This window comes from Littorina saxatilis, linkage group LG4, assembly GCF_037325665.1.
Source record: "Littorina saxatilis isolate snail1 linkage group LG4, US_GU_Lsax_2.0, whole genome shotgun sequence".
Classification (NCBI taxonomy): Eukaryota; Metazoa; Mollusca; class Gastropoda; order Littorinimorpha; family Littorinidae; genus Littorina; species Littorina saxatilis.
Genome location: NC_090248.1, coordinates 37683871 through 37697791, shown reverse-complemented (window position 1 = coordinate 37697791; position 13921 = coordinate 37683871). Strand labels below are relative to the sequence as shown.

Genomic DNA, 13921 nt, shown 5'->3' with positions numbered 1-13921 from the left:
AACAACAACGTAGCTCAGTCAGTAGCGCGCTGGATTTGTATCCAGTTGGCCGCTGTCAGCGTGAGTTCGTCCCCACGTTCGGCGAGAGATTTATTTCTCAGAGTCAACTTTGTGTGCAGACTCTCCTCGGTGTCCGAACACCCCCGTGTGTACACGCAAGCACAAGACCAAGTGCGCACCAAAAAGATCCTGTAATCCATGTCAGAGTTCGGTGGGTTATAGAAACACGAAAATACCCAGCATGCTTCCTCCGAAAACGGCGTATGGCTGCCTAAATGGCGGGGTAAAAAACGGTCAGACACGTAAAATTCCACTCGTGCCAAAAAACCACGAGTGTACGTGGGAGTTTCAGCCCACGAACGCAGAAGAAGAAGAAGAAGATCTCCAAAAATCTGAAAACATCAGGTCTTAAAAAGGAGGGAATCTTAAAATGGGGATAAATTACAGGTCTTAAAAAGAGAGAGGTTTATGAAAAAACAATCGGAGAAAAGAGGGTCTTCAAAAGGGAGGCCGGTGTCTTAAATTAAGGGGGCTTTAAGAAGGGGGAGGGGGGTTCAGTGTAGCAGCAGGATTGCAGGAACTCGAGACTGCTCGTTCAGGAGCTTGGTGGAAGGTTGAGCTGCTATTTCACAAATCAGCGGCAAGGCCTAAAGGATGTTCCCATGCTGGGTGTGATTGACCCACCCGAGGACTGTTGCAATTTGGGTCAAACTGATAGTCACAGAAAAGACTACTTAAAGTAGTGACCCCTACAATTGTTTGATAATTTTACATCTGCTGCACATGTACAGCTGACTTATACAACTGATTACTTCAAATCAAGCATACTCAAACTGGTGACTCGGCCTCCAAGAGGATCACCGATAAATTCTTAAACCAGGAATCAATTATGCAAACCAGGTATTAATAACTCAATAAAACACCCAGTGCATGACCAGACACTTTGACATTTTTGAAAAACTTCTGTGTAAAGGAAAACTCTGTTCATCTCACTACAAGTACAAGTATCCTTGCAGATTAGTTTTGCTATGCAATAGACACCTGGATATCAGTTGAACATGCTGCATGCGCATGAATACATGTTCTGCATTTGATGGGTAATATTATTACCTGGTTTTTAACGTACTAGAAATGTTACAGTGGAACCCCCCTTCTAAGACCCCCCCAAATGTAAGACTCCCTCCTTTTAAAGACCTAGTTTTCTCAGACTTTCTGTTCAGAACCTCTGTAAATTTACCCCCATTTTGAGACCCCTCCTTTTAAAGACCTGATTTTTGCAGATTTTTTGAGGTCTTAAAATGGGGGTTCCACTGTATCAGTAATGCATGATCGTTTAAAGCTGGAAGCAATTCAGCCTCTCATGTATCCAAGTTGACTTAATTTCATACCTGGGCTGACTCGTACAGTGGAACCCTTCTTTCAAGACACCCCAATTATAAGGACTGCCCCGTGCCCCCTTTTATGACCCTGTTTTCTCAGATTTTCTGTTCATTAGGCAAAAAAAAAAGTTATGTATCGATTGGAGATTGGATTTCCCTTCTTTGAGTCATGTGACGTCAGAGGCCTACAAAACTTTATAATTGGGCGTTTCAGGTTGACCGAAACTTTAAAGGAACTACAAAACACACGTCATGTGTTTGATTGCATGTGTGTGTGCTGTTCAATGTCAAAACAACAACAAAGTCAGTACATGACGTGTGTTTTGTAGTTCCTTTGAAGTTTCGGTCAACCTGAAACGCCCAAATATGAAGCTTATGTGTTTGATTGCATGTGTGTGTGCCCGGGCTCGTTCAATCGTCAAAACAACAACAAAGTCATAGTACCTGAAAGGAATTCGATCGATACATAAATGTTATTTGCGTTTTTGACCAAAATATGACATTTTACACAGATCGAGACAGTCATTGTTCACCTCGACCGCTATTGCGGTCTCGGAGAACAATGACTGTCTCGATCTGTGTAAAATGTCATATTTTGGTCAAACACGCAAATAACGTATAGTATGTTTCTGGTAAAATGGCTACAAAAAATAGGGTAGGTAGGTAGGTAGGGATTTTTTTTTGTTTTTTTGTTGTTGTGGTCTGCAGGGTAGAAAATAATTATACAGTGACGCAAAGAGACTGGACTTACTATACAAAGAGAAAGACAACACATTACAAAACAAATGAGACAAAAGGGATGCGGGGTTATCCCCCTTGTGTCATCTGCCGTCTGTTACTTTCGCTTTGACGCTTTTCTTCTTTTTTTTTACAAAGTCTAGGGTCGGCGGGAAAAAACTAGGTAGGGTCGGGTGACCAGAAACATACAACTTTTTTTTGTTTGCCTTATGAACCTCTGTAAATGTACCCCCATTTTAAGAGTGATCCCTCCTTTGTAAGACCTCATTTTCTCAGATTTGTGGAGGTTCCACTGTCTCACACTTGGTCCAGTATCACAAAAAATAGGATACACTTCTTCGTCTTCTGACACCTTTGTCAATCTGGAAAATTAATTCAGCGAGAAACGGTTTCACTCTGTAAACAGCATGCAGCTATTATGAGCAGCCAAACTTGAATTTTGGCATAGGTCCAAATGGAAGCTTTCCATTTGGACCTATGCCAAAATTCAACAGGCAATAAATTTTGCTCTTATCCCCAATGAAAGCCTGGACATATCTATAATGGCAGTTTACATGATCGATTATTAGATGATTATCCTCTAATTACGATAATTAATACAGTAAAAAAAACATTTAAGACCGAACAAAATTAGGTCTTAAAAAGGAAGGAGTCTTCAACAGAGGTAAATTACAGAAGTTGAACTGAAACATGTGAAAAATCAAGCTCTTCAAAAGGGGGAGTCTTAAATTGGGGGGTAAAGGGGTGGGGGTGGGGGGTGGGGGTTCCACTGTACGCGAGAAGGAAGGTTGCTGTGAGCTGGTAGGTAAGGTCAGTTAAGTTAGCTCAGTCACACACTCATTATTACAAATCACAAGCTGAAAGCACATTTTGTCGTACAGACTGGAATCACCCTTTTAAGACCCCACAATTTAAGACCCCCCTCCCTTTTAAGTCCTTGATTTTTCTGATTTTTTTTTTCCACAACCAGTCTGTGAATTTACCTCCATTTTAAGACTCCCACCCTTTTAAGACCTGACTTTTGTAGGATTATCTGCATGATGCTTACCTCAATAAATGTAGCGTTGATGTAATCCGAGCCTTTCTCACCGGGAATCTCTGTCAGCTTAACCCTCTTGTCATCACCTGTTTGAAGAATAAATCTGTAGGTTAAAGCTAAAATTTACATAAAAACTAAACCATTTAAAGGTACTGAACTTGTCAAATCCAGGTGCACGGAGGCCCTGGGGCTTTTAGTCATACCTTAGGCAGCTATACGTCAGAATAACTACCAAGTTTCATTGACTTGCACCCAAAGAGTCAAGAACTGCGATTTTTTTACGAATTAATTTCGTACTCGAACCCGGCTGGTCTTGACCTATTTTTGGATCTAAATTTAGATCAGGTAGATCACCACATCATGCACAAAAAGACAGTCACTAGCAAACTATGTCAGACATCATCATGAGTTTGTGTAAAACAAAATGGAGGCTGGAATCACTCAGTTGAATCGAACTCCGACCAAACACCACGTAATAACTAGGTTAATTTATGCACTCGCGTGAACAAGAAACTGTCGAGCTTCACAGATGTCGTCGTTGGGTAGTTTTGGGTTTGTTTTACTACCATAGGAGGATTTTTGAACTGTAAATGCACTCAGCTGCAACAAAAACGCAAAACGAAGGCTGTGAGCTGCACTGTGCCTTTAACTAGTTTAAGGTAACAAAAAAGGTGACAGGCTCACAATATTTATACTAATGTACATGTACATGTATTATTACTCTTTGGTCGTAAGCATGCATAGCCAGGTGTTAGAGATCTTCTTTTTCTTCTTCTGCGTTCATGAACTGCAACTCCCATGTACACTTGTGTTTTTCACAAGTTGTTTTTCCCCCAGCCATTTAGGCAGCCATACTCTGTTTTGGAGGGATACATGCTTGGTATTTTCGTGTTTCTATAACCCATTTAACTCTGACATGGGTTACAGGATCGTTTCTGTGCATTAACTTGTGCTTGCGTGTACACACAAACAATGATATTTAAGCCACTGCATTGCAGGTCTGCACGTGTGAGTGTGTGTGTGTGAGTGTGTGTGTGTGAGTGTGTGTGTGTGTGTGTGGGTGTGTGTGTGTGTGTGTATTGTGCATGGTAATGTCAGTGTCAGTGTAATAGCGTGTGTGTGTGAGTCTGTGTGTGTGCTGGTGTGCATGTGTGTGTGGGTGTATTGTGCATGTTTGTCTGTCAGTGTAATACTAATACTAATAGCGTGTGTGTGTGTGTGTGTCCATCTAGGTCTGTGTCATTTATGGCATTTACAGTGCCTCGATCAGTGCGTACTGAGTGTCTATCCATGTAAACAATTATACTCAGGTCACGTCAAAATAAAAGCAAATCACAATGTCCTTGGGTTTTGAAAAAAGGGGGTCACAGGCGCTAGGCGCTGACTGATCATGCAATTTCAGTCGGCCTCAGTTACTCTTTTCACTAACCTTTATAGTACGCGTCCATGTATCACCCAAATTTTCCATGAACACTTCTTTAACACTGAAAGGTTCAAGTCTACTCCAGGTTTTCTCAAGTGTTTCGTTTCGTTTAAAAGGAAATACTGTACTCTCATTGAGGAAATAAGCAGGAAGAGAAGACGAGATAAAACACTTTATTAATTTACACAAGAAACTCTCAGTGTGTGCTCTTACTTAAACTGTAACATATTGTGACCTCGCTAGCTCTCAGTTTTAAAGGGATCTCGATCGGTGCATTCTGAAGCAACATTCATTTGACTTTCACTATTGTATGAAATGACTGACAGCTGTGACATGAGTGCAGGACCTTACACATACATGTACATTTATATTCACCCAATTCTGAGTCACGGATGACCTAACATTATATCCAAAATAAAACATTCTTCTTCTGTGTTTATGGGCTTCACCTCCCACGTGCACTTATTAGTCATGGTTGAAGTGTAATATCTATTTTAGCATATATATGTGCATTAGCTGTGTGATATCACATTTAACTTCCACTGATACTGTATACGTTACTCCCTGCGTAAGCTGTGCAACCTGATGTACACCGCCTCAGATCTGCCCAGGATTTTTAATCTTTCTTTTTTTATTTGGTGTTTAACGTCGTTTTCAACCACGAAGGTTACATCGCGACGGGGAAATGGGGGGGGGGGGGGGGGGGGGGGGAGATGGGATAGAGCCACTTGTCAATTGTTTCTAGTTCACAAAAGCACTAATCAAAAATTTGCTCCAGGGGCTTGCAACGTAGTACAATATATTACCTTACTGGGAGAGTGCAAGTTTCCAGTACAAAGGACTTAACATTTCTTACATACTGCTTGACTAAAATCTTTACAAAAATGGACTATATTCTATACAAGAAACACTTAACAAGGGTAAAAGGAGAAACAGAATCCGTTAGTCGCCTCTTACGACATGCTGGGGAGCATCGGGTAAATTCTTCCCCCTAACCCGCGGGGGGAAGGCTTTTTAATGAGCATTTATAAATTTCTACAAATATATGACAAAAATCAGCTAGTTAACTTGTGATTCCTAGCGCAGAGTATAGGAATACGGGTGTCTGTGAGTTGTGAAATTAAATCAGCAAAATATTCTCACTCAGCACAGAATGTATTTAGCAGACAGGATGTAGATTTTTTGCAATTTTGCCCCAGTGGTTGCTCCCAGATCCTACCCAATGTAATTAAAGGATAGATCTGTGGATGATTCGCAAGATATGGTTAAATAAATTGACAGAGAATTTGAAAACAAATTTGAACAAAAGTAGATTAACTTCTTCCTCAACTTTCATCATGAATGCCTGTAACCATTATTAAAAAAAATTGTTTTTCTCATTCTTCTCTGAATTTTTTTTTAAATACAGTGGAACCCCCGTTTTAAGACCCCCGGGCCCCCAATTTTAAGACTTCCTCCCTTTTATGACCATGTTTTCGCAGATTTTCTGTTCATAACCTCTGTAAATTGACCCCCATTTTAAGACTCCCTCCGTTTTAAGACCTGATTTTTTTAAGATTGTTGGAAGTCTTAACAGGGGGGTTCCACTGTAGTATGTAATTATTTTCTTCCACCCCTGCAATTATTTCCTAGTCTCACATATCTTCTCAAAATAATGAGGAGCAAAACCTGTCAAGCTTTACTTGCCGAAGCTCAAACTCAAAGGATTTCTTGAAACAGCGAACTTCATTACTCCAAAGGAACAAGAGTGTTTTGTGTTGAAAAGTATGTCACAGATCACAGTGTTGGCAAATGTTAGCACACACACACTCCCACACACACTCTCACACTGTGGCTCACACACACACATCCACACACCCACACACACACATCCACACACACACACATCCACACACACACACCCACACACACACACACCCACACACACACCCACACACACTAGGGGGGTATGGGGGGTGGGGAGTAAAAGGGGGATTCTACTGTGGTAAAGTGTGTGCATATAACCAGGAACTAAAATACCAGAATCTGAAAGGCCCTGGCATTGAAAGGGCTAGCACTACAACATTTCTGGCTGTATTAATTACTACATGTGGTGAAATAGTGAGACAAAAACATGTGTGCAGAAATTAACCCGGAACATTTTTCCCTGAGTCAAGCTAAATGATCGAACCATGCATGGCACATCAAATATGTCATGCTGAGCTGAAACCTCATAAAGGTAAACGCAAATGCCAAAATGAATACCCTATTCTAGTTCACCCAAAACTAACAATTATACCATAACAAGGAAGCTGTAGCATAAGAGCTAGCTTTACAAATGTTGCTGTCATGAGTTAAAGGTTAGTGTTAAATGTCATATGAAAGTGTTGTCTGCAGATACACATAGTGACATACTGTTAATGTTAATGACCTAGCTGTGTGTTTACCTTAGGCCTAAAAAAAAAATGGGTGTGGTTACCGTAACCCGACCTACCCTATTTTTAGGGGCCGACCCTATAACTTTTTTTTTACATTTGTCAAAAAAAAGAAAAAACAAGTCGCGTAAGGCGAAAATACAACATTTAGTCAAGTAGCTGTCGAACTCACAGAATGAAACTGAACGCAATGCCATTTTTCAGCAAGACCGTATACTCGTAGCATCGTCAGTCCACCGCTCATGGCAAAGGCAGTGAAATTGACAAGAAGAGCGGGGTAGTAGTTGCGCTAAGAAGGATAGCACACTTTTCTGTACCTCTCTTTGTTTTAACTTTCTGAGCGTGTTTTTAATCCAAACATATCATATCTATATGTTTTTGGAATCAGGAACCGACAAGGAATAAGATGAAAGTGTTTTTAAATTGATTTCGACAATTTAATTTTGATAATAATTTTTATATATATTTAATTTTCAGAGCTTGTTTTTAATCCAAATATAACATATTTATATGTTTTTGGAATCAGAAAATGATGGAGAATAAGATGAACGTAAATTTGGATCGTTTTATAAATTTTTATTTTTTTTTACAATTTTCAGATTTTTAATGACCAAAGTCATTAATTAATTTTTAAGCCACCAAGCTGAAATGCAATACCGAAGTCCGGGCTTCGTCGAAGATTACTTGACCAAAATTTCAACCAATTTGGTTGAAAAATGAGGGCGTGACAGTGCCGCCTCAACTTTCACGAAAAGCCGGATATGACGTCATCAAAGACATTTATCAAAAAAATGAAAAAAACGTTCGGGGATTTCATACCCAGGAACTCATGTCAAATTTCATAAAGATCGGTCCAGTAGTTTAGTCTGAATCGCTCTACACACACACACACACACACAGACAGACAGACACACACACGCACATACACCACGACCCTCGTCTCGATTCCCCCCTCTACGTTAAAACATTTAGTCAAAACTTGACTAAATGTAAAAATGAGTGCAGAAAACGCAATGAAAGTGAAAGCGCTCGAGTCGCACACTTATTTCCCTGTCAAGTAGGTTTAATTTGTACACATTAGAAAAAAAAGTTTAAAAAAAAAAAGTGATTGCCTACCTTCCTACCCTATTTTTTGGGCTATGTTACCTTAACCACACCTTTTTATTTTTTGGCCTTAGTAACTCTGAGCTACAGCTGACTTACATAACAATTTACAAAATAAAAATGTGTGGTGTTAATGAAGGCAATTCAAGCTCTATACACATACAAACACTCTGAAATGGGTGAGAAATAGAAAAACTGCACCAATAAATGAACAGAGAATTGGCAAGTACATACAGCAAACACCCACACACACAAAACCCAAGTGAAAGTGCGCCCTCTTATAAAGTGTGCTGAATATTGTCCATTTGGTCAACTTTAATAACCTGTCAGCTTTGTAGGATATGCAATTCGGCACCTAATACTTTGGATGATACCAAGTGACCAACAACAAACGCAATGACCTAATGGATAAGACGCCAGCTGCCTCCCAAACGGACGGTCGTGGATTATGTGCCGACTTGCTAGTGCCTTCTCCCCCTTTGTGTGTAAAACATGCATGCACAAGACCAAGTGCACACGTACACGGAAAAGATCCTGACTAATCCATGTCAGAGTTTGGTGGGTTTTTAAAAACATGACAATACTCAGGAAGCTTCACCCCCAAACATGGTATGGCTGCCTGAATGGCGGGGTAAAAACGGTCATGCACGTAAAATCCCACTCATGCAATAAAAACAAGTGTACATTGGAGTTTCACCCCATAAACGCAGAAGAAGAAGAATGACTGACAACTTGTGCACGTTGTGTGTCATAGACACTAAAGCAGACGGACGCAGTGGCGTGGTGGTAAGACGTCTGCCTTCTAATCGCGAGGTCGTGAGTTCGAATCCCGGTCGCTGCCGCCTAGTGGGTTAAGAGTGGAGATTTTTCCGATCTCCCAGGTCAACTTATGTGCAGACCTGCTAGTGACTTAACACCCTTCGTGTGTACACGCAAGCACAAGACCAAGTGCGCACGGAAAAGATCCTGTTATCCATGTCAGGGTTATAGAAACACGAAAATACCCAGCATGCCTCCCCCAAAATCGGCGTATGCTGCCAGAATGGCGGGGTAAAAACGGTCATACACGTAAAAATCCACTCGTGCTAAAAACATGAGTGAACGTGGGAGTCTAAGCCCATGAACGAAGACGAAGAAGAAGAAGACACTAAAGCAACGCTTAGTGCCGGTCACCCATCATGGTTGAAGTATCGAATTCATCCCCATTAGACCCAGCAAAAAGAGGAGACTGCCTGATCAAGTCCTTTAAACCCATGTTTACACGCTGTCAGAAACATGAAGCACACTGACCAGAGAATTGATGTTTTCCAGAAATATCTGCTTGTCAGGACTAAAGCGGTATGGCAGAGTTTAAGAGCCATTGTTTTGAAAAGTTTGAATCAGTAGAAGGAGCTCTTACTCTGCCATTCATCATGACAGAGTTATTTCCGAACATCATCTCTTTATCACAATATGTATTGACTGACTTCCCTCCATTGACCACCCATGAGAGGCTGACTAAAACTGACTACAAAAGCCTGTAAGTCACTATCATCAAAAATAAAAAATAAAAATAAAAGAAATTCCTATGTAAATCAGGGTCAATACATAAAGGTTATTAATATTTTTGACCAAAATATATTACATTGAATACAGATCTCGACAGTCACTGTTCAACTCGACTGCTTGCGTGGTATCATAGAACAATTGTTACTCACTTACTGTCTTGATCTGCCTCAAATGTATATATCTGGGTCAAAAATACAAATAATGTATTGTAACAAAAAATTAACAAAGGAAAAATCTTTACTAAATAATAAGCATCATTAGGTTCACTTACGTGGAAGAATGTCCTTGTATCTGTTTTTCTTGACATTTTCTTCCTTCTTCCCATCTTCCGTTGGAAATGTGTCTTCACTCTTGTTCTGAGTTTGAATTTCTCGAAGTGACTGAAAGAATAAGATTTTTAATAAGTTCTCACATAAACCATTGTTCCATTAATTACCACACTTGTAACACTCATGAATCGCACAGGTCCTTGAGAGCGAGTCACTCAATTGGTACATATTAGAACCTCCATTTTAAGACCACACATTTAAGACTCCCTCCTTTTTAAGACAATGCTTTTTGAGATTTTCGGTTCAAAACCTCCGTAAATTTTATTTACCCCCTATTTAATTTAAGACTCCCCCTGTTTTGAGACCTGATTTTCTTAGATTTTACTTTTTAGGATGTCTTAAAATGGGATTCCACTGTAACAGCATCCAGAGAAAAGTGAGCACAATCTGTGGAACAAGTTGCACAATTTGTTTAAAAAAATCCCGTGGAAGATTTGGTGGGGGTGGAGGTGGGGGTTGTGGAGGTTTGGTTTGCTCATGCATTATGATCAATCAGATCTACTATTTTCACATTACAATATATAGATTTACCGTTATACAGTTGATCATTATATATCTAAAACGACCATCCAAGGGACATAAATATATAGATCTATATAGTGTGTATCAATAATGCAGGGACGCACAGTGTTGGGACCTGGCCCTGCCATTTCAGTCAATTTTGTGAAAAATATCCAAGCAACATCCCTGAATATATGGGTGTTTGTTCCTTCTTCTTGCATGAAATAAAGTTGCTAATTAAATTCTCACCTTGGTCCAGTCTGATGAACATGCACATGTATATCAGTGGGTTTATAAACAAATTTTAGTTACTTTTATTTAAAACTTTTTGTATACCTGATGTGAGTGGTTTAGGGACATAAAGTGAGAAGGGAGGTCCAGGTCTCATAAATTCTGTCCATTCACACAGAAAGTGTCTAAACTTATTCTTTAAAAAAGTATATGGTGTTTTTGCAATTGCTTCAGTTGTAAAGTGCTTGCCACCAGGAAAACCTGCAAGATTGTTCACAATGGATAATATGTGTTACTGTTAGATGTTTCTGAAAGCATATCAAAAAGAAACCCCAAGGGAAACTTTACACCATTCAACAGCTAGACTACCATGATTCAAATGTGTGGGGGAAAAAGAAGAAAGAAAAAATACATTTCCTGGTGGCATTTTGGAGACTTAAACATTAAATTATCTTGTAACTCACTTCATTCTCCATTGACTCTTTTCTATCCATAATATTTATTAACATTGATAATGTTCAATGATTATATGGTTACTTTATTAATGACTACAGCTTCAGCCCTGTGTAGTATGTGTGCAGTGTGTATAACTGCTAAATCAAAGGTGTTCTGATCTGTTAACAATTGTTGCTTTATTACAGGTGTCAATTTCTTTTTCACTTTCAGTTTTAGTTTCACCACAGCCGGAATGGTAATAAGGGTTGGAACTTTTTTTGTCGGGTATCCTCATCTGGGTCTGCACAATATGCTGCTCTGCATGCCTTAATTTCAATCAACAAAACCAAACTCTCAACTTCCATTATTCAATTGCTTAATTAAAACTTATTTCTAAATTTGAGGATAAGTACTGCAAATTTACAACAACAAAAATCACACACGCACAGACACAGACAGTCGCACACGCACACACAAACACACATGACACACACCAGGTGAGTGCGTGCAGAAAGATCGAGACCGATGCTTGATCAGACAGGCAGACAGACAGACATACGGACAGAAAACAGATACACACAGACACACAGTGTTATGTATATATATATATGAATCAAGTTATGTACGCGGACGCAACTTCCTTCACTCACAACTGGTACTGGTAGAACAAGTACACGATAACACGCACTAAATTTACACTGGATTTAGTATCATTTACTCACCCGAAACTCTCTGTGAAAACCTGTCCCCGCTGGATCGTCTTCTGTCTTCAAGTCACTGACATGCCCAATGAACTCTTTAAGAATATCCTCGATGTCTTTCGACATTTTCTCGGCGGAGAGGTACAAACCAGACACAATATTTTCCACAGGTGTTTTGTCTTTTGCAAACTATCCGCTCCAGACCAAACAGGAAGATAAATCTAAGTCTCGGCGAGATGCAGTCGCGAGATTTGAAGAGAGAACAACACAGTGTTTGTCCTGTATTAGGTTGGCCAAGACTAACAATAAACACGGCAGTCACGACTGGAGATTTGGACATCTTTTGCCTGTAGAAGATGCAGGAAGAGAAGAAGAAAAGCTCCGTGTAATCTCAAATTTATCTGGGTCACGGAATGCAGGAGGCTTTTGCTGGAGTTCGTGTCCCTGATTTCATTTTAATTACGACTGAGTACTGTATTCATTTTATTATGATTTATACTTGAATGAAATCAGATAAGGCCAAAAAAAAAATATATGTTGGTAACATGACCAAAAAATAGGGTCGGTAGGTCGGCTTTTCAAAAAAAAAAAATTTTTTTTAATTGTTAGTTCCTGTATGGTTCACAAAATGTGCCAGATTTTTTTTTTTTTTTAAATTTGAAAAATCAAAAAAAAAGTTTTAGGGTCTGCGGGGAAAAAAATAGGACCCTCAACCAACATACATTTTTGTTTTGCCTAATCATACAGCAGCGAACAGCCTAATATTAGAAACATTGCAGCGGGAAAAAAAGCAAAATCTTCCAGCTAAGACTATGAAGTTAAAAAGAACAGCAACAACAACAACAAAAGCAGCAACAACAACAATAATAGCGGCAATTATTACCAACTTGAATGCAGTGCCCCATATGGCTTTTTGACCAATCAGGACGCATTCTATACTGAGGTGACCCTCAAAATGTTATAACGTTCAGGCAGGGACCCTAGTTTTGTTTATCACGCTAAAAATTAACAAGAGAAAGTAAAAATGTAATTCAACAATATCAGCGTGATTTATTCTAAAGAATGACACTTCAAATGCTGTCAGGTAATACCGTGGCTCTCTTTATCTAAAAAAAATACCGAAAAGCGAGTTTTGTCGGTGGGTGCGTAACGGAACAGGCAAGGCACCGCCCATCGTCTGAGTGTGCAATGCCGACCGCTCACTTGAAATCTAAATGATCAAAGTTCGGAAAAATTACAAGTGATTTCCCATCCGTCTGGAGTCGGTTCTAAATCTGTCTCTCTCTGTTCAACGAGAAAAAGCGAAGCAACCGAAACGCATGTTCAACATGGTTTATCTTGTGAGATTGTTGTGTGTCAAAGGCATTTGACCTGTGAATATATAATCACGTCAGGTGTGTTACTCTGATTGGCTGACTTAGGTCACGAGAATTCTATTTGACTCAGTGACAGGTATAATCAGGTAAAAGCGCTCAAGTTCCCATTGCGGCTGTTCTGTCAAATTCGCGGGGTTGCTTCGAAACTTTCTTTTGGTCGAATTAAACGGTAATAAACCGTTATTTCTAATATGTTGACTGTTAGCAAATGATAACAGACATGTCTCACAAACGATATCAGCATTCGCCTAAAAGGCTCATGCTTGATATCTTTTTTCTCGACATGTCTTGTTATCATTTGCTAACAGTCAGCATATTAGAAATAACTCATAATAACACTGCTTTGTTCAGTTCTCACTTGGTAGTTTTTGGAGGATTATTAACAGGGTATAACACTGCTTTGTTCAGTTCTCACTTGGTAGTTTTTGGAGGATTATTGACAGGGTTTATTACCAATTCAGTGCCCCATATCAGATATGGCTTTTTGACCAATCAGGACGGATTCTAGGTGACCCTCTAAATCAGTGTTATAACGTTCAGGCAGGGACCCTTTTTGTATATCACGCTAAAAATTAACAAGACAAAGTAAAAATGTAATTCAACAATAGCAGCGGGATTTATTCTAAAGAATGACACTTCAAATGCTGTCAGGTAATACTCTCTTTATCTAAAAAAAATACCGAAAAGCGAGTTTTGTCGGTGG

The 13921-nt window shown here is 39.5% G+C and overlaps 1 protein-coding gene across 11 annotated transcripts in view; it reads right to left on the bottom strand.

Moving 5' to 3' along the window:
- Positions 1-12072, bottom strand: part of LOC138964665 (tyrosine-protein phosphatase non-receptor type 18-like) — a 46952-nt gene extending 34880 nt beyond the window's left edge. For all 11 annotated transcript variants that reach the window (XM_070336676.1, XM_070336678.1, XM_070336680.1 and 8 more), the window contains exons 1-3: positions 11864-12072; positions 9917-10025; positions 3166-3242 (exon numbers count right to left, since the gene is read on the bottom strand). In XM_070336676.1, the coding sequence (XP_070192777.1) occupies positions 3166-3242; positions 9917-10025; positions 11864-11968 (291 nt within the window). In that variant the 5' untranslated portion in view covers positions 11969-12072. The remainder of the gene's footprint in view (positions 1-3165; positions 3243-9916; positions 10026-11863) is intronic.
- Positions 12073-13921: the final 1849 nt, after the last annotated feature.